Below are 19,069 nucleotides of genomic sequence, written 5' to 3'. Positions count from 1 at the left end.
ATGACAGCTACCATCCAGAAGAAATAATGCCCAATCACTTCCTTAACCTTCTCACCTCTACTGCTGTTTTAGTAGCAGTAATTAAGTTGATCCACAGTATGCTTACCTTCCAAGTGTCGTCTTTGATGGTCTAGCATGACATCCTTCCGGTAGAACATCTTATTGCAGATTTCACACGCAAACTTCTTATCCCCATGCTTTTTCTTGTGTTTTGAAAGATTACTGTTTGTAGAAAAGAATCTGAAACACATCTCACACTGGAATGTCTTGTCATCTGTAAGCAAGAGAAACCATACAGCTCTTTACAGATGAAAGCACGTTTTGTATGTTTGTGAGACAGGTAGTTCTTTTGTTAGAATTGAATTTTAACATATAAACTGTCATGACATGAACTGAGGAGGGAAATGCAAAAGCACCCGTTTTACTTCAAAATTTTTTTCAAAGGCAATACATAAAGGTGATTCTAACCTGAACACAGAATCTAGCATTGTAACTTCCTCACATGGGCTGTTTCCATTGTGGTCTAGCATACACTGAAATTATGTTTGGAGTAGATTCTGTTGTTTCCAGTTTTTAATGTTGGTAAAATCACTACACATTCAGCAACACAGCATCACATGAACTGCTATGTCTAAGCACCAGAAAACTTCTGCTAGCACTGGCTCCTAATACCAGCCAGTACAGAATACTCCAGAAGAAAGTATAAAATCTTAAAAAGACATTGTTACGTGACAAGCAGCCTACAGGGAATTTGCTTTGTATTCAGTAGTTGAAACTTCTCTTAGAGCATGAAAGCATGGTCCTGTAGATGGAATTTGCTGGTGCGGAAGCAATCACAAAGAATGAACAGTTTGATGCCTTGAAGAGCAGAGCAAAAACTGCTGCTCCTGTTGGTCAACTGGGAGAGAAAATGAGCTGCTGCCCTTGAATAAACAGAATACTGAGGGGTTACTTGGCATCACTTGCCACTTGTTATAAGGTTGAAGTTTTATACATGTTTTATACAAGTTTTATACATGTTTTATACAAGTTTTTCCTTCTGAAAGGAAATGAGAAGACCTACATTGAATAGTGCTGTAAGAGGCAGAATCACCCAGGTGATTCTGGACTAAGAGTTCTCATGGGTCCATAAAAATAACCAGGATATCATTTGCTAAGCATAAGACTCGGCATAAATAATAAGTAACCACAAGGGGTGGCTATGGGAGAAAAAGACAGGCTCTAGTGATAATAAGAAAAAAATCTGTAGAGACTACTGGAACTACACAGAAAGCATGAGAACACAGAAGAAAACTGTAATCCCAGAAAACTACAAACTATTGATAGTTCTGGCTGACAGTTCCTCTGTTTCAGAGACATGAAGTGAAACCTAGTTTCAGGAAAGAAAAATAAACAGAGAAGGTGACAGGGTATCTGTGAACATACAAATGAAATACCAGTGAGGATATTAGACAGGTGCGCAGGAGATACTAAAAAAAAGCAGTACATAGTAGACGTGTTGCTCTGCAGATTATTTGTTACACTTTTCTTATCACAAAAAGTGTTATTGAGGGAAGAGAAGCAGGTTGCTTGTTGTGATGATGTCAACAATCTAAATTCCTGCTTCCCTTCTGTCATTCCTATGCTGAGATGTATTTGTGGACATCTCTCAAAGCAGAGTCGAGGTGCCAGAGGAATCTGAACAGTTAGCCAGTCTCACCTGTCCTGCAGTTATGGAATTCCAACGCACTCTCTATCCGGAAGGCTTTTTCACATGTGGTGCACTTGTATCTGTACTCACTGTCAACCTGAGGATTGCAAACAGTAAGTGTTTAAGCAGGGAAAAGCCAAGTCACGTCTGACAGAGAAATTCTAAATCTCAACTACTTTTTCTGCTGTCTTTTCAATTTTTTTTTCCTCAACAGGATATTTAAATACTCACTGATGCAAAATTCTGATGATATATCATCCTGCCATGTTCCTACATCTAAGCTCACTCTCTATACAAAAAGTAGACCATGCACCTGTGTGCATGTAACAGTCTTTCTGATAACCTCTCATCTAACACAGAGACAGAATTTTTGAGAAGCAAGATACGATCTTTCTCATTCTCCCGCTCCAGAACGGATGCCAGCAATCTGAGAGCTTAGCACCTTGATGTCAAGCAGCAAGGGAAATATTCACTGATAAGGCCCCACCACAGGCATGCTTAATATTTATATGGCAGTCACATTTGGAAGGCCCTCATGAACAGGAATGTTGCTACTGCTGTAAGCACTGTAGGTTTAAACAGGTATACACAGCCCTTACTGACACAGCCTTTACCCAAAGAGTTCACACATTAAATGACACTACAGGTGGGAATAAATGGAACAGGACAAGTGAACAAGACTGGAACAATCCTATTTAGTACCATAAACTGAAGTCAGATCTCACCTCTAGATCGTGCAGCTCCAGCTAACTCCAGCTTGCCTTGCTGTAACTGATGCCTGAAAACAACTTTCTATAGAAATTCAGACACAAAAGAGGACTTGTGTGCTCAAAAGCGTGTCCACAATTTGCAAATTCATCAACTGTTCTAACAGAAGATATTACCTCTCCCTGCCAGTCTTGTCTCACTTATTCACATGGATATGTGCTCAAATATAACGGACCCAAGCTCCCCAGCAAGCAGCTGGATGCCTACGGTACATTTTCACCTAATCTCAGAAAGAGCCCGCTAGTCATTTCCACTCACTTCATTCCTGCTGTGCTTGTATGAAACGTGCTGCTTCAAGCTCTCTTTACGGCTGAACAGCTTTGCACATTCCTCACATTTAAATAGTTTGTCACCTGAGGGGATCAATCAAGATAAAAAAAAAGAAGTCAGCAATTGATAATAATCAACTCCATGCACACAGGGGAAACAAAGCACAAGCAACTGCAAACAAACAGGCTAGTGATGAGAAGCTTTAGTAATTCAGGAGAACCAACTAGTGGACTTTAACCTTTTCCAACAATTTTGACAACAATTTTGCTTGGTTCCCCCACCCTTTTTTAGTGCGTATTTTTCACAGAATCCTTAGAAGTAGGTCACAGACCCCTGGAACTGCATCTAACAAGCTAAAAAGCACTCAGCTGACATTTACACAGCAATGTTACCCATGTGCCTGTGAAGGTGAGGGACTATACATACACATGTATTTAAAGAGAAGAACAGTTTTGGAAAAAACATCACATCCTCACTCCTGTTTAAAACATGTATCTAAATTAAACTTTAAAATACTCTAATTTCAACTTTCAAGTATTATCTTCTCATGCTCTGGTCTGCAAAACTAAGAGTCCCCTAGAGAGAGTTTTAAAAAAAGCACAAAAGAAGAAGGAGTTCTATTAAAATTATGTATCCCATTATCTAAGGATAGCCTCGCTCCTTTTCTCAAAGGTGAAACCACCAAGAGACAAAAATCAATATGCACACGAGGCAAAAATCAAACTTACCATGAGAACGGATGTGCCTGCTGAGGTTGCTGCTGTTCTGGAAAATCTTACTGCAGATACTGCATTGATAGACTCGCTTGTGCTCCCCAAGTTGTTTTATAAGCTTGCGCCGTATACCATGTCTACCGGAGAGAATTATACTTCTTTTGATGGACATGGCGGCTTGATGAGCAAACCTAATGGATTAGAGAAAGAAAGGCAGGGACTGAAAGGTATCCCACAGCTGGCAAAAGCTAGAGGAGTGTTATGCTCAGCTTCTTGCAGGAAAGGCGAGGCTGGAGTTTCCTCATTGCCAAGGCACCCTCCTGGCCACCCCCTGGAAGCAGCAGATTCAGAACACGTGGCTAACTCCAAATTATCTTTGCCCAGCACAACAAGAAAAAAAGCAGCAGCCACCAACCTCAGAGATTCTCTTTGCAGACCCCTCAGAGGAATATAAAGGATGTGTTCTGCTTATCCTCTGAAAACATTAGCACTATTCCAGCTTCAGAAAGCTTAGCAGTTCGCATGCAAAAGGTGTATATATGAGAGCAGCAGGGTGCCAAGAAGTGGTACTGTTCTATTTCCCAGCACAACAACCCCTTGGAACGCATTTTTAATGGCTCTGTGTCGAACAAGGATTTCAATATATAGCCTTACCAGCTAATTTTGAGAAATCAAGTGCTTTATTATACAAAAAAGAATTCAAAAAGCCAATTTTACCAAGACAAAAAGACATAAAAGAGTCTAAATTAATCAAATTACATTTAAGAGTCTCCCTGAGGTTCTGTTATACTAAAGTTTTCCCTCTCACTGCTCTAAATCTGAAGTATCATATGCACAAATCAACATGAAGTCATTCAAGAGTTAAGATGACAAGCAAGACTGAATAATAACAGTTCGCATAATTTTTTTAGCAAAAATCTCTTTGCCTGTTTTACCACCAGTATTCAACAGCAGTAATATTTCACCTTGTAGCTGCAGAAGGCTTTTGGAATCACATTGAATAGCAGCCATAACATGATGGAAAATGAAATTCTCATGGTATGCTCCTAAATTCTACCATAAATATCTTACCATCTGTGCACCATCCTCCAGTGCACAAGCCATCTTTGTGGCACTCCAAGTCAGATCTTACAGCAGCAGCATCACACAATTTTATGCTAACAAAAAGGAGCATCTGTGGGCTCAGAAGCTGAGCAGAGATGTTACATGCTACATAATCTTAATTAAGCCTAAGAGGAAATTCTGCATCCCAGAGCACTTACTTTGTCACTGAACTGATGCTATTTGTGGTGCTAGGCATCTTTCCTAAAACCAGGTCCATAATCCTCTCTTCTGCATCTGAGGGCAGGGCTGTCTCTTCTGGTGGAACTTCAGTTACAATTTCAGCTACATTTTCCGCTGCAAACATACCACAAAAATACAGTGTTAATTTGGATAGCTAGAAAACCTCAAACGCAGGAATTTGCTTTTGTAATGAGATGTGGCACTGAATGTACTATTTGTCCATGACAAATAACAGATTGCAAATAAGTAGGTAGCACTTGCAAGACAAAGTGGCTGCTGAATGAGTAACATGTAGCCAACATCTCCTATAGAAATGTCATTTCTTATCTTTCCAACCTATTACTAGGGGTCAGTTGAATATGCATCATGAAATTTCCTACTAGAACTTCCCTTAAAGGAACGTAAGGCCCTGAAAAAGGCCCCTTTCAAGAGTAAGCTTTAAGGTAGAGAGGAAGTTATCTCCTTTTGAGAGGTAGGATGCTTCCTCTTCTGTTCCTTCTTGCCGGAAGCTAAGCACGTCTCTCATAACCAGTATCCTGTGTTTCTCTGGGCTTCTCTATTACTAAAACTGTCACAGGATAATGCAGGTAATATAAGTGTAGGTGCTGCAGTGTTTAGTGTAGACAAGGACCTCAGAGATAATTAACAAAGTTTGTAAATCGTCTGCTTTAGTGATCTAACTAAAAATCTCCATCCTGCCTCTGTACTGTTTTTTTAGGCCTTTCTGAGAAGGCATCAATACAGACATATGAGGGGATAGATGCTTAGCATTTTCTTAAATTTTGTTTTACCTTCAGAATCTTTCTCTTCAATAATGACAACAGGTGTTTCTACTTTAGTTGTTTTGGGCTTTCTTCCCCGCCTGGCCTTCCTCCTTGAGTCTGTACCGGCACTAGCTGCATCACAAATCACTGGCTGATCCACAGGGAGAACCTCTGCTGCTTTCTCTGCAACAGCCTCATTTTGGCTGGTTTGGGGCGCACCCTTAGCTTGCTCCAGGTGACTCAGCAAATGCTCTGAGTGGATGGGAAAAAACAAGAGAGTAAGGAAGAAAGAAACTGTCATGAAATACTCAAAGTGATAGATCCAGCTGAAGCCTATCTAACAGGTCAACCTGACTTAGCAGAGACTCACTTCAAATTATTTCAAAAGCAGTCACAATACCTTCTTAAATAGAAGCATGCAGTCTATTAAAGATGGAAACGACTACTCACAAGGACTGAAATTCTAAGAGATCTGTTACATATCACTGGAAAAAGGTTGTGCCCCCGATAATGGCTACATTTTTCCAAATGCCCAAGTTATTTAGCAGCCTCAATCCCCTTTTCAAAAACGATTCAGTCAGAGCTCTTAAATATTTTAAGTTCCTTTGAAAAATGCGTGAAATAGCTGCAAATGAAATGCAGGCAAAAAATTTATTTCATTACCTATACTAAATCAGTGCCACAAATACCAGACAGACAATACCACTAAATATAAGCTGACATCACTGATCTTATACACTGCTCATGCAGTTCCCCATCCCTGGTATTCCCAACATTCACGTTATCTTCTGGACAACAGTTTTATTTCTTCTAGATTCAACATCACAGTTGTTTGCCCAGAGACTGACCACAGTCATATAAAAAATACTTCCTGATTTAGCTTCCCCACTACACTTGTTTCTTAAAGGAACACAAAAATTAAAACCTTTATCTCACTGCATCACGGATGGAGCATGGTTTCATGGTGTCCTGCTCTGGAAGACCAGAATTCTCCTGGTGCTTCTCAGTACTCTCTCATTAATTTCTAGCACTTCTTACCTGTCAGCAGCTGAGGCTCTGGGAAAGCAGATGAACATACTTTACATGTCCACTGGCTGGACTCTGCTTCTGTGGCTCCACTGCCTTCTGGAGTGTTCACTAAAACACAAGAAGAAATGCTGAAAAGCTCTGAAAATGAGAAGGTGGTAAACCTCTGTAGCTTCATTTATCTTGCAATAACTCCCCAGGTATCACAAGTTATGATTTAAGCAGCAAGAGGCCCACAGTGCCAGCTGGGACCACTTGAGGATTTTCTAAACATGAACACTTGAAACATCAGAACAGATACTAAATGATGCCAGGAAAGAATATGAGTGCTCGTGTAAAAGTCTTGAGGGTCCTTTTATCACTTTCTAAAGAACTGTGATTATCAAAGGCACAATATAAAGCAGTTTTTAGCACCTTTAAGACCAGGGTTACTAGTCCTCTTTCTGGGTCTGCTGAGAACAGGAGAAGCCTCCTTGCTCTCTGTGAAGAGCATAGCAGAGTAAGAACATTTGGATTATTGGAAATCAGGCTGAGGTCAATGAAAACCTGGTTTTGAGCAGTTTCATTATTTAGACACCCTATGAAACCACCATATTAATGTTTTAATTAACATATCAGCTCATGCCAGGTAAAGAAAATAAAGAAGAAATTAGGGGGAAATGGAAAAATGAAAATAGGAAAATGGTTATTGTCTTTAGGTCCTTGGATGACATGTCTGAATTTGTTGAGAGGACCTGATAAACTTGGACTGGTTCAGAGATTTTTTTGGTACACACAAAGCTCAATATTCCACAGCCTACAAGACCACCCAGAGGAGGAAGATGACACTGAAACTAGGTTAATGGCAGCACAGGAGATTCAAACTGTACCGCAGCTTCTGCCACAGACTGCCTGTACAATTGTTAGCAAGACAGTTAATCTCTCTGCCTGAGGACCCTATCTGTAATGAGACAATAAACTTACTTCCTCCTTTTCATTGTTATCTCTTAAACCAAAAGGAAAGATTCTCCGAGGCAGAGGTTGTTCCCTGCTACAACTTACATTCAGTGTTCAGTATTACAGAGGTGTGTGGTAAGTAAATGCCTAGACAATTCAGTAACAGAAATTCCTTCTTCACAAGCTACATAAAGAAGTTCTTATTTTGAGAGCTCTATCCGGGAGGCCAGGACCAGCAAACCTAAACCCCAAGATTCTGCATAATGTTAAAAAAACCCAGTCAGACTGCTAAGCAACATAAGCAACACATAAGCTACTGTATATGTCTCATGAAGCTGCACACCAGTAAAACTGAAAAAGCACTATGTGCAAAACTGAAGTCTGTCTTGCAAAATTGTCCCTTGTTCTGCACTTCCCTTGTTCCTGAGCTGCCTCAAGCAGTAAACCTATAAACCTTGGTTGTGCACTGGTCTGCCAAGAAGAGTTAGGCCCTGTTTAGGTTCCCACTCCTTCAGGCTTCCAGAGTGGCTGCAGGGCAACCCAGTTTACTTGGAAGTACAGATCTCTCAATTGACAACAGCTTTGTATAACTTGAGGCAAACAGCCATAATCAAAAGAGGTATATTTGGTTTTTGGAACACCAAAACAATACATTAGTGGGAACACTTTAGGGTTCCCAAAGTATAATAGGCAGCATTTTGTTTCTGTTGAAGTTGGACTTTCATACAGTAGGATGAAGGACGTAAGAGGGGTTGTTCAAATTCTTCATATTTTTTTCCCCCTGGAAAAATCAAAGATCTCAAACTGCAAGACAACTCCCCAGTCAATGTGACACTTTAGCTGTGGCAATATCCAAGTTAAACAAATGGATTTTCTGATTAATTGCTCTGCAAACAGCTGCAGCTACTCTCTTCCTCCTGACTACTTTTAGTATTAGTAAGCAAAATTTAGCAAAGTAACTTTTTCAAATAACAGACCCAGAATGGTTTTCTCTAGATACTGATCTTCATAATACATACTCCAAGTTTCCTTTTAGATATGGCAATTATTGTTCAGTGGGCTCTTGATTTCATTGTTACCCTTATCAGAAATTACAGGGTGGGGGGCATTGCTTCATAATTGACCTTGGCGACCAAGCTCCTATGACACCACTAGTTATTTCCTGAGTCATATGTTCCTTGTCAAGATCACCTGTATTGCTTATGAAGTTTATCTAAATTTGAGTTCCTGTAATAAAGTACAGTCTGAACTCTAATAGGCTGCTGGTATTATTGTAATTTGGAGACAGCCAATGTCCTTGTCATTTCCAAACAGCACTGTTCTCACACTCACTCACAGACTCATATTTTCTTCTAGAACCTGATAATTTGAACTACTAGATTTTGCAAAGAGTCCAAAGATTTCCTTCAAAATTGCCCCCATCTCAACCCTAATTACCTCCAAAGTCAGAAGCAGTTGTGCTTTTCATGAAAATCATCTGTCTAAATGTTTATCGACCCCTCTGTCTTTTTTCAAACTGCATATGTATTTTAAGCACCATGGTCATGAAATTAAAAATCCAGACTTTCAAATCCTCTCTAAGTTAGTATTTGCTGAAAGTTATATAACTATAGTATCCACATAGGAGTGGTAAACCTAACAGCTCTTTAGATCCATATCTGTTCTCTATCTCCCTTAAAAATAATGTAATTTTGCATACTTGCTGGATCAGCTGCTGGTATGTTGGATTTCTTCATTTTTTTATGGGGGAAGACAGCAGACGAGGGTTTTGAAGAGATTTTGTTCCCCTCTTTATCAGATTCCATTACTACCAAGCACACATCTGTGAAGAGTAAAAACAGTTCTTTTACTTTCCAGACCCTTTCATTCTCTTGTAGGACATTCTTATGCCTGCATCTCATACAATGTGCCTTTTGTATTCTGGAGTGTATAGTGAATGTGCTGAAAAGAGAAAGCAGGACATACCTAAACAATATTCTTAAATACCCATATGCACACAAAAATACATCAACAGGTAAAACTAAAGATGAAAAAGATGAAACCTCTCAGTTAATACCAAATGGAAACATCTTAGAATTCAGAAACCTGTTAACCACAACGATTCAGCTGTAGCACTTAAGACTCTGTTTACCATCAAGATCAGCCATAAAGCATGCTGATGGCAATGGCCTCTCCCCAAGCCATTTGTCACCCCAAATTATACACAGCGTAGCAGTAATACCGTTCGGGGACTACTCCAAACTTAAGAGCAGAAATAAACTGCCCTTGCAATGCTAAATGATGACGCCTTTTCACTGCAGAAATGCAAATGCAGAAAAGAGGAATGAAAGACTTCTGGCAATTCTAATTCAGATTCTAAAAAATCTGCTGCCTAGCTTTGCCAATGCACAAGCAAATATATGGAATGGTAGTTCATTCTTGAGCTTATCTTGTTCTAGTAGGTCCCTTGTAAGGCTGCATAAGACAAAAGTAATTTTTTAGAACTGTATAATAGTTCCGAGCCAAATGGAAACATTTTCACTTCAATTGAAATAGAATGGCTTCTTTAGCAAACCTGCATATACATTTAGACTTACACTGATACTTGTGTTCCTTGGCTCTTCTACCCAGGAATGTTTTTGATGCAACCATCAGTTCTTTAGTTAAGAACCGTTTATCCAGTTTGTTCACTATGAAGAGGATGAATCAACTAGGCCATCCATTTCCAAAAACTCAGATCTATAACGATGAAGAATCTATGCCTTCTTCTTGCAAGGCAACCATGTGTGCAGCTTAGCCTGACTCTAAAGGCTAACCAATTCAGAGTCAGAGCCTATTTGATAAACAGCACTGTCAACTGTAATGGTAGGGGACTATCAGTCCCTACCAGGACTGGGCCCTTAGGAAGGAAAAAAGGCCCCCACACATACCATTGGCAACACTAGTGACCTGCTTCAGCATTGGCTTTTCCATTTTTTTGGCGTAAAAAGCTGCATACCACACTCGCAGCTCAGTTCCTGGTGGGATGTCCCGGGAGGTGGTGAAGTAAATATCATTGTCCTGCTGGAAGGCAGTTAAGTTTTGATGCTCATATTCAGTGGCTGGTCGCACCATCATCATCCAGTTGCAATCATCTTCATTTGAGGTGTCAAAATACACCACAGGCCCATCTTTCTGGAACACCTGCCAAGCAAAATATGCATATAATAAAACCCTAAGAAAATATTAAAAGTTAAGAAGAATTTTTACTTTCTGCTTTTGCAACGGCTTCCATTCAGTGTGCAGCAGAGACAAAGCAAACCTCAACACCCGCATTAAGCATGTCTCATGTTATCAGTCACATCTTCAGATGAATAAGTCTGAGACAACCAGGAGCAGGATCAAAACAAAATGAACTTCCATCCTAAGGATTCCTGCTATAGCCACCAGTTACTCACAAAATTTGAATGACTGAATACAGGAGAATGGAGTGGAATCCCAACAGCACACTGTGAAACACTCATCAGCCCAAGCCACATTCTAAATCTCTGAGTGAGGTATTACTGAAAATGTAAGACTGAACTCACTCATTAGTGTAGCATTTTTCCTACCAAAACTTGTCAAGAGAAGAATAAAACAAATGCAAGACAGAAAAAAAACCCCCAAACATTTATTCTGCATGTTCCATAAACCTAACGCATATGTCATTCATTAAGCAAATACAATCAAACTGAAAAGACTCATTAAAACAACTGAAACGAACTGCTGTAGTCACAGCCCCTCTTGTATCATCATACACAGAAGGTGAAAGACCAGCAGTTTTGCCCATTGCATCCCAGTCCTATCTCCTATAATGATGTTAACTTCAAACATGCAGAACGAGCCTTTAGTTTGGTTCTTCTGTATCTTGCCCAGAGAATACTTGTTTAGGTAGTCAGTTATAGGGCTTGCCTCAAAGATGTCCCAAATAACCTCCCCTACACATATTTTTTTCCATAGTGGTAGATAGCATGAAACCATCACGGGTAAAACTAACTCCATTATTGCTTTTCATGTGGCATGTCTTACCTTCAGGGGAAAAAATGATTCTTTTTCCAGCTTGGCAACCCTCTTGGATTCAAACGGGCCAAACTGGGTACGTTTCACTAGCTGCGTCAGAGCAAACACTCCTTCAGTTCCATCTTCCAGTTGCCTTATCTCCAAATTAGAAGGCAGAGATGATCTAAGAATTGAAGAGAGAATTGAGAAAAAAAACAACTACACATGGGACAAAACTGCAGAAATCCACTGGAGAAATAAATGCTGACTTCTTTCTTCTATCTCCAGTGATAGTAAACTTTTTTTCCTGACTTCTATGAGGATTTATAAATAAACAGAGAACAACTATGAGCAGTGGAGGAGGGCAGAGTCAGGGATTACTTGAGAGCTGAACTCTTGTAAGTCCAAGGACCCAAGAGGCTGCACCTGAGGGTGCCGACAGAGTATTCCAATACCACAATGAGACTATTCTCTATCATCTTCGAAAGATCATGGGCATCAGTGGAGGTGTCTGATGACTGAAGAAAGACAAATATTGCACCCACCTTCAAAAAAGCTCAAAAGGATGATACAAGGAACTACTTCAGTCCCTGGGAAGGCCATGGAACAAGACCTTTTGGGGAGCATTTAAGAGCATATGAGGAGAAGGCTGCTGGAGACAACCACCACGGACTAAGAGCAACTCATGTCTGACAAATGTTTGCCTTCCAGGATAAAATGACCAGGTTTGTAGATGACAGAAGAGCAGTGGATGTAATTTCCCTTGACTTTAGCAAGGTCCTCAATACAGTCTGATGACATTCTTATATCCAAGTTGGGATGTTATGGTCTGGATGGGTACACAACTAGTAAAGAAAATAACCCCTACCTGGATGTCAGTAACAACTGGGGTGCAGCAGAAATCTGTGCTGGTATCTGTCCTGTTTAACACCTTTATCAACAATCTAGAAATGGCAATGGAGTGCACTCTCATCCAGTTTGCAGATTACACTAACTGACAGGCACAGTCAATACATCTGAGGGTAGGATTGCCATCCAGAGGGGCCTGGATAGCCTGGAGAGGTACACCAACAGGGATCATATGAAATTCCAAGGACAAATGCAAAGATCTGCACTTGAGAAGGAAGAAGCCCTGGTGATGGTACTGGCTGAGGGAAAGACCCTAGGGGTGGTAGTAGGTAGCAGGCTGGACATGAGGCCATAGCTTGTCCCAGCAGCAGAGGGCCAACTGCATCTCGAATGGTATGAATGGGAGCAGCCAGACTGAGGCACGTGACTGTCCCCCTCTGCTCTGCACTTGCTGGATCCTATCTACCTGTTACCTCCTGTTTTGGGCTCCTGATATGGGAAAAAACTACAAACTGGAGCAAGCTTAGGGAAGGACCACCAGGATGGTCAGGGGTCTGAGAGAAGTCACCCTGTGAGGAGTGGCTGGGGAAGCAGGGGCTTGATCAGCTTGGGGAAGAGATGGCTATGGGGTGCCAAACAGCCACCCCTGCACACCTATGGGGACATCACTGAGACCAAGAAGTCAGGCTTTTCTGAGGGGCGCATGGCAAGCGCAGAAGAGACAATACACATAAAAATGAAAAACAAGCAGTTCAGCCTGGATGTTAGTTCTGACTGGAATATCCTGACACCTCTTCCAAAATGAATTATCCTATGACTTTATAGAACTTTGGTTTTAGTCATGCTTATTTTAAAAAATAAGCTGTATTCCTCCCCAAATTTTAAAACCTTACATACTTAATGCAGAACACAGCCCTTAAGATGAGAGCCCCTTCTGTCTTCTAGCCCTCTTATTGCAAACATTAATCACAAGTGCTTTTGTGCTCCCTACCTCTCTCTTTTACCAAACAAGCTTCTGAGAAGAACTACATATAGTAAATATTGTTACTACATATAATCACAGAGAACATCTTCCAAAACAATTGCAACCACTGTATTGGTCTTGCAGACACCAAATGCAACCCTGTGTTTTCAGCTCTGTGCTAACAGATGAAAAGCTAAAAATAACCAGACAGGCTACTGACTACTCTATAGAAGTTGACACTGGCAGATCCATTTTCCTGTCTAGAAAATGAAGAGAAATACAAAAAGATTGAAATCTTAGCGATACGCAAAAAACAGAAAAATACTTTCAGTTTTAATAACAGAATATGCAATGTTAGAGGCAGCGAAATTCAGCAAATGCTTCTTAACACTTCTTTTCTAACCATAAGGCATCCAGTTTATCTTTTCAGTAGGACTGAGGAAACAATGATCATGTATGTGGTCAACCAACTAGGCTGATTTTAAGAGATTCATATCCAGTTTGTGGTTGAACTTGCTCTCAACCTCAGGCAACTCACTCTCTCAGCTACTGTTTGCCAGATGTAAAATAAAGGCCACAATCATATTTCTTCTTTCTGTTTCTTATCTTACTCGTTTTCAGCTGTAAACTCTTCAGGAAAATAAATACAGTTTTCTATAACACGGCCATTTTAAAACTCTGCTTTCAAATCCACTACTGGCAGCCAACATTTCCACTAAGGAACACTTAGCATCTGCACGCCAAAACAGGCTGATAACCAGTGAATGCACCATATTTGCCAATGTTCACAGCTGGTACATCTGGACACTATGGTAAATGTCCACCATACAAATAACTAAGAGCATTAAATTGCAAGGCAAAAAAAAAAAAAAAAAGAAAAAAGAAATATAGTTTAACTTGTCATTGAATCTGCTTAGTGCAGGCTAGAGACTTTGCACTGCACAGTTTCCATGTATAAGTACGGCACCTCCATCACCATTTTCTATTACTCCTACAGGCATTTTGAAATGACCCTCAAGAACAAAGTGCCCTTAGTGTCAGGACTGTTAAGAGAACAGTTCACACTAGCACTGGCTGCAGAAGATCACTCACAGTGGGTTTCCAGGCACAGGACAGCAGTGCCTGGCAGGAGCTGCAGGGAAGGCCAAGAAGAACGGCCAGGGGCTGTGCACACGTGCAGTCAATGTGCACCATGGGATATCAAGAGCATCCTGCCAGGCACAGAGGGGTCACAGCACTGCGCAACAGACCCTGCACATTCAATATTTATTACAAAATTATCCTGGGAAAATGAAGTGTGGCCTACATAGCCAGCATGTGTCAGACTTGCTCCTCACACGCCCGTGTTTTCTGTCCATGACTTCCCAAGAAATACAGAAGCCCTAAGCACATTATATAACACATGAAGCCATTTGAACACTCTTTCTGGATTTGTATTGTATCTTCAAAATAGTTGTTTCTTTTGCTTAGCCTTATATTTCACATCTTAATATGAATTTTGCTGACAATGCCCAGTTGCCTTTATCTGTAAAAATCACTATTCGGTGTTGTTTTCTCCTAACTACATTTAGTCTATTAGTTTCTTTTGGAAAGCATGAATGTTTCTGCTGTGCTGTCACAGATTTTCCAACAGGAGCATTATCCCTAATCATTCATAAAGATTCACAATAATGAGAACAACTTGTTTTGCTTCTCTGTGGAGGAACTTCAGAGTTTACACAAAGCAGGAGGACACAGTGATTCATACAAATGAGAAATCCACATACACTTCTCTGAAACTAATATGGTACACCTGAGGCAGGGAAAAAGTTGCAGGTACTCAACCAAGACAGAAGTCATCACCCCACTTGGCATTATCTGACTTTTTTTCCAGTAATCTCAGTGAAGAAGTTATCTTTTGGCTTTGACTCAGTAGAGCAAATAAGTGTGTGCCTCAATTTTTCTATTTAATCAAGGCCATGTGTCTTCCATAGATTGGGACTTCACTTTTCAGCTGTCAGTTTGACACCCATTAAACACCAAACATACTTTAAAGAACTAATATGAGTGTTATGTTAATCAGAAGTAACACTAATGTTCCTTACCTTGCCCTGCTCAATACGAAGGAATCTTTGACTGTCACCACTGGGCCCAGCTCAGGACACTCTGAGTCATGGTACTGCCCACAGTCCTCACACCCTGCAAGGAAGCAGACAGCATACAGAAAGGCTGATGAAAAACACTTTTGTAAGACAGCTGCCTCCTTCTTTCAAGAGCCGAATACAAAACCTAGCAGCAGGTAAAAGACATGCATATGAAGGCAGAGGTTTAGCTATATTGCTTAAAAGAACATGTGTAATTGAACATCAAGTTGATAGCTGGCACCTGTGTAGGTGAGATAACACACTATGATCAGTGGAATCAGAAGACAATTGTTTAGATTTTCTCTCAAATGAAAATAATTGCCTTACATTCACAGTAAACATTTTGCCTAAAGATGGCATTAATCTCCAGATGAAGTGTCATAATATGCAGCAGCTAAACAAAACATTACTATCTTCAGCAGAACCCAGGTTTTTAGAAACAGCTTGGCTAGCGCAGACTTTTTAGCAACAGGAGGCATAAACCCAGTAGCAGAACTGGCATGGGGCCTCCGCAGGGCACGAGCAGGCAGTGGGAGCCAAGCTCTGCCTGGAGCAGCACCTGGCCTGCTCGTGCTCCTCACCCACCGCGCTGGGACAGACACCTCCAAGATACCTTCTGGTGCCTTTCCAAACAAGTCAGCTGGCTGCGTAATATACTTTGGCCACTTCTTAATTCACCGCCAGCTTACCTAAATTAACTTCTAGTTTAAGTGGCTGTAAATTACCCATAACTGCATGGTTCCTAAGAAACAATTTTCAGACCAGGATAATTTGAGGCTATTTTAAATAAGCCAATTTAACAGAATTTCAAATGCACATACATTGCCTCACTGTGAAAAATAGCTGTCAAACTGCCCTGCCTGGTCAGTTGCTGACGCAGCTCAAGAAGATATCATTGCACAGATGTTATATTCCTATAGTGCAATTTCCATCTGAGCACTGTGCTCACAAGGACAAGTCAGGTAACTCCAGTAAGGATGCAAAGTAGAGAGTGGCTACACCTTGTCTGGCAAGAGAACAAGACAAACCCCACGTCATTCTAGGGTATGTCCCCCTAGTAAAGCTACTCTGTACTCCTAACCGGAAAACTCTCCCTCTCAGTATTTGTCCCAGTGAACTAACAAAAGGATTTCTTCTAAGATGTGGAAAAGGGAACCCAAAATACAGTAACAGAGCTCCACGTTGTTTTTTCTTCTGGCAACAAAACCAGCTTAGCAGTGAAAATCTACATACATCTGACAAACGGCAGTACCAGCTCATGCAGCCCCCAAGCCTGGCTCTGCTTCCTGTACAGCTGCTTGTGCTGCCTCCTGGTGAACCAAGGAACAAAACAACCAGCTTTTCCCACCAGTTTATTTTTCAGCTGAATGAATTTCCCAGTCCACTTTGCTGTAAATCACCAGACAGCTGTATCAGAGGAAAGGATCAGCAGGCAAATGCTATCCACACAGACCACCATCAAATCTAAGCCTATATGCAAATGGCCTCCCCCATCCTGTGCTGTTTACCATACCACCCCCCTTAGGTGTGCCTGTAGCTCACACTGTACTTAGTATTACTGAAATAATCTGGGCTAAATACAAATTTCTAAAAGCACAGAGAGTGGAGCCACAGAGGAATGTGTAAACCATACTGCTGAAAAGAACTGGATTATCATCCACAAAGAGTTGTCATAACCAACAGGGACAGTAAGGAATAGCCAGAGTGACAGCTTCTTAAATAGGCTTTGCTGTCAAAGAAAATAAAGCCCTTAGTCATTCTTCTTATCTTTCAACTGCACCTCGGCACTCCCCACTTCAGCCACTGCACAGGTTCAACAAGATGCAGACAGCATTGTCCAAAACTACATGCAGGAATAAGCTACACATTTCTCTCACCCCTTTGAAGATGAATGACCAAAGCAGGGAGAATATGACACTGACATTGCGTAGCATGTCTCCCAAAATCTAAGAGATGCCTTACAGCAGACATTCCCCAAGTCTGTTACACTCACCCTATGTGACACTTCCAAGAGACTTCAGCCACAGGAGAAATATAAAATCACTCATGAGGATAAATGGTAAAATACCCTGGGGGGAGTATGTGCAGAGACTTCTATAAACATTATTCCAAAACTCTCTGTCTACAAAATCCGTAGTCAATGATGTTTACTATGGAAGCGCACAGTATCACTTATAAAAAAATCACTTTTTCAGAAAATAAGTGGATACATATCCCATGGTAAAAACTTAAAGAGAACACAAGACAACCTCCACTGGAAGGGGGAAGATAGTGTTGTGCAACACCTTCTATCTGTGCAATTAAGGAATGGTGTCACATCTCAGTCCTTGTTGCTATTCACCAGGGTCTTTTTATGAAGGGGAAGAAAAGGTAACTTCACTGCCCATATTTGCAACTCAATAAAAATGCCTATTGAGTCAATACTATTTTTTAAGGAAACCTGGTGAATCTGTGGTGGAAGGAAAAGTGCAACTTTCTTTCTGACGTAATTGTCATAAGGTTAATGCGCAGCTGTGGAGCCAGCAAGGGTAAAACACTGCGGATCCATACCACTGAAGACATATGCTCCACTCTGCTCTTCCCAGATCAGATCCACAATATCTAGGCCCCCTCTGCTCATACAAGTAGATAAGCTGACTCTACATCTCCTTTACATCTTTTTTTTTTCCACTGTAACACCAGATCCTGCATGTCCAGGCTGGTGACAAAGGAGAGGCTGCAGGGCTAGTATGCCACTGAGAAAAAAGCCTACTAGCCAAGCTACATCAAGCATGGGATGCTGCCCACCAAACTCCATGGTCACACCACCGCTGCAGCCTCTCTTCACACACCATGACCTCATGAGTCCAGATCCCAGGTCACGGAGCCCAGTCTAGCACACAGGGTTACGCAGCAGAATGTGGAACATAAGACATGCTGCATGAGGCACAGGCCCAGCAGCAGGGGCACAAGAACAGAAGCCACGAGTGAGACTTGTCAGGGCAGTCGCTGCATCTCAAACGGGACTTGTCCAGAAAGAATAAGGAGGCTGCACCCTCCCCCTGTGGAAATGCAGATCTTCAACTTAGGCTAGAGGTCAGAGTTCTCCAGAGACACTCCTGGTTGCTAAAGCTGGCTGTGTAAACAAAGAGCTTAGACTCATGTTAGGCCTTCAGCCTCACTTCTCCCATTTAAAAGCTGTTCTGCTAACTCACATTCAGAGGTCTCTTTGTATGTTTGCCAACAAAACCAGGAGAATGTGTATGCCTAAAATGAGCAACCTTCTCTCTACTCCTCCATAAGCTGTTTGAGCTTTCTTTACATAAATACTTTTCTAAATAAAAACTGTTTTACTCTTTAATTGCAAACATTCTGAGTAGACAGTCACATCATGCAAAGCAGGTCATTTTCCTTTCTAATACTTACAAATAAACACAAGCTCATCACTGCTGTCTTCAGCCATTTTTTAAACCTGCCAAAATACAAAAGATGAAGTTAGTTCTGAATGACTTCTGCTTTCCATATTATTGAAACATCACTTTCCAGAGTAAGGATGGTGACTGACGCAGAGCATACCCAAACACATTGCCCCAGCACAAGTATCAGTGGAAAGTTAAAGAAATTAAAGTTCCTAAAAATCCCCCAGTGACTGCTGTATCATGTGTTGCCGAAGTCACTACCGAGAGACCCAAAGGTCTGCATGTTCA

General features: G+C 41.1%; 1 protein-coding gene across 5 annotated transcripts in view; it reads right to left on the bottom strand.

The window, feature by feature from the left end:
• Positions 1 to 18,837, bottom strand: part of PRDM15 (PR/SET domain 15) — a 34,061-nt gene extending 15,224 nt beyond the window's left edge. For 2 of the 5 annotated variants that reach the window (XM_080358289.1, XM_080358290.1), the window contains exons 1-12: positions 18,789 to 18,837; positions 15,345 to 15,438; positions 11,478 to 11,631; positions 10,361 to 10,613; positions 9,151 to 9,273; positions 6,528 to 6,626; positions 5,517 to 5,741; positions 4,704 to 4,839; positions 3,457 to 3,632; positions 2,717 to 2,811; positions 1,700 to 1,787; positions 107 to 274 (exon numbers count right to left, since the gene is read on the bottom strand). In XM_080358289.1, coding sequence (XP_080214415.1) covers positions 107 to 274; positions 1,700 to 1,787; positions 2,717 to 2,811; positions 3,457 to 3,632; positions 4,704 to 4,839; positions 5,517 to 5,741; positions 6,528 to 6,626; positions 9,151 to 9,273; positions 10,361 to 10,613; positions 11,478 to 11,631; positions 15,345 to 15,438; positions 18,789 to 18,825 — 1,648 coding nt within the window. In that variant the 5' untranslated portion in view covers positions 18,826 to 18,837. Of the gene's footprint in view, positions 1 to 106; positions 275 to 1,699; positions 1,788 to 2,716; positions 2,812 to 3,456; positions 3,633 to 4,703; positions 4,840 to 5,516; positions 5,742 to 6,527; positions 6,627 to 9,150; positions 9,274 to 10,360; positions 10,614 to 11,477; positions 11,632 to 15,344; positions 15,439 to 18,788 lie in introns of those variants that run through there. The other 3 variants (XM_080358291.1, XM_080358292.1, XM_080358293.1) reach the window with 3 other exon arrangements.
• Between the last annotated feature and the right edge of the window lie 232 nt (positions 18,838 to 19,069).

Source organism: Nesoenas mayeri (assembly GCF_963082525.1).
Source record: "Nesoenas mayeri genome assembly, chromosome: 1".
In the NCBI taxonomy this organism is placed as follows: domain Eukaryota; kingdom Metazoa; phylum Chordata; class Aves; order Columbiformes; family Columbidae; genus Nesoenas; species Nesoenas mayeri.
The sequence above is the reverse complement of the archived record's forward strand: the minus strand, read 5'-3'. Positions and strand labels throughout refer to the sequence as shown.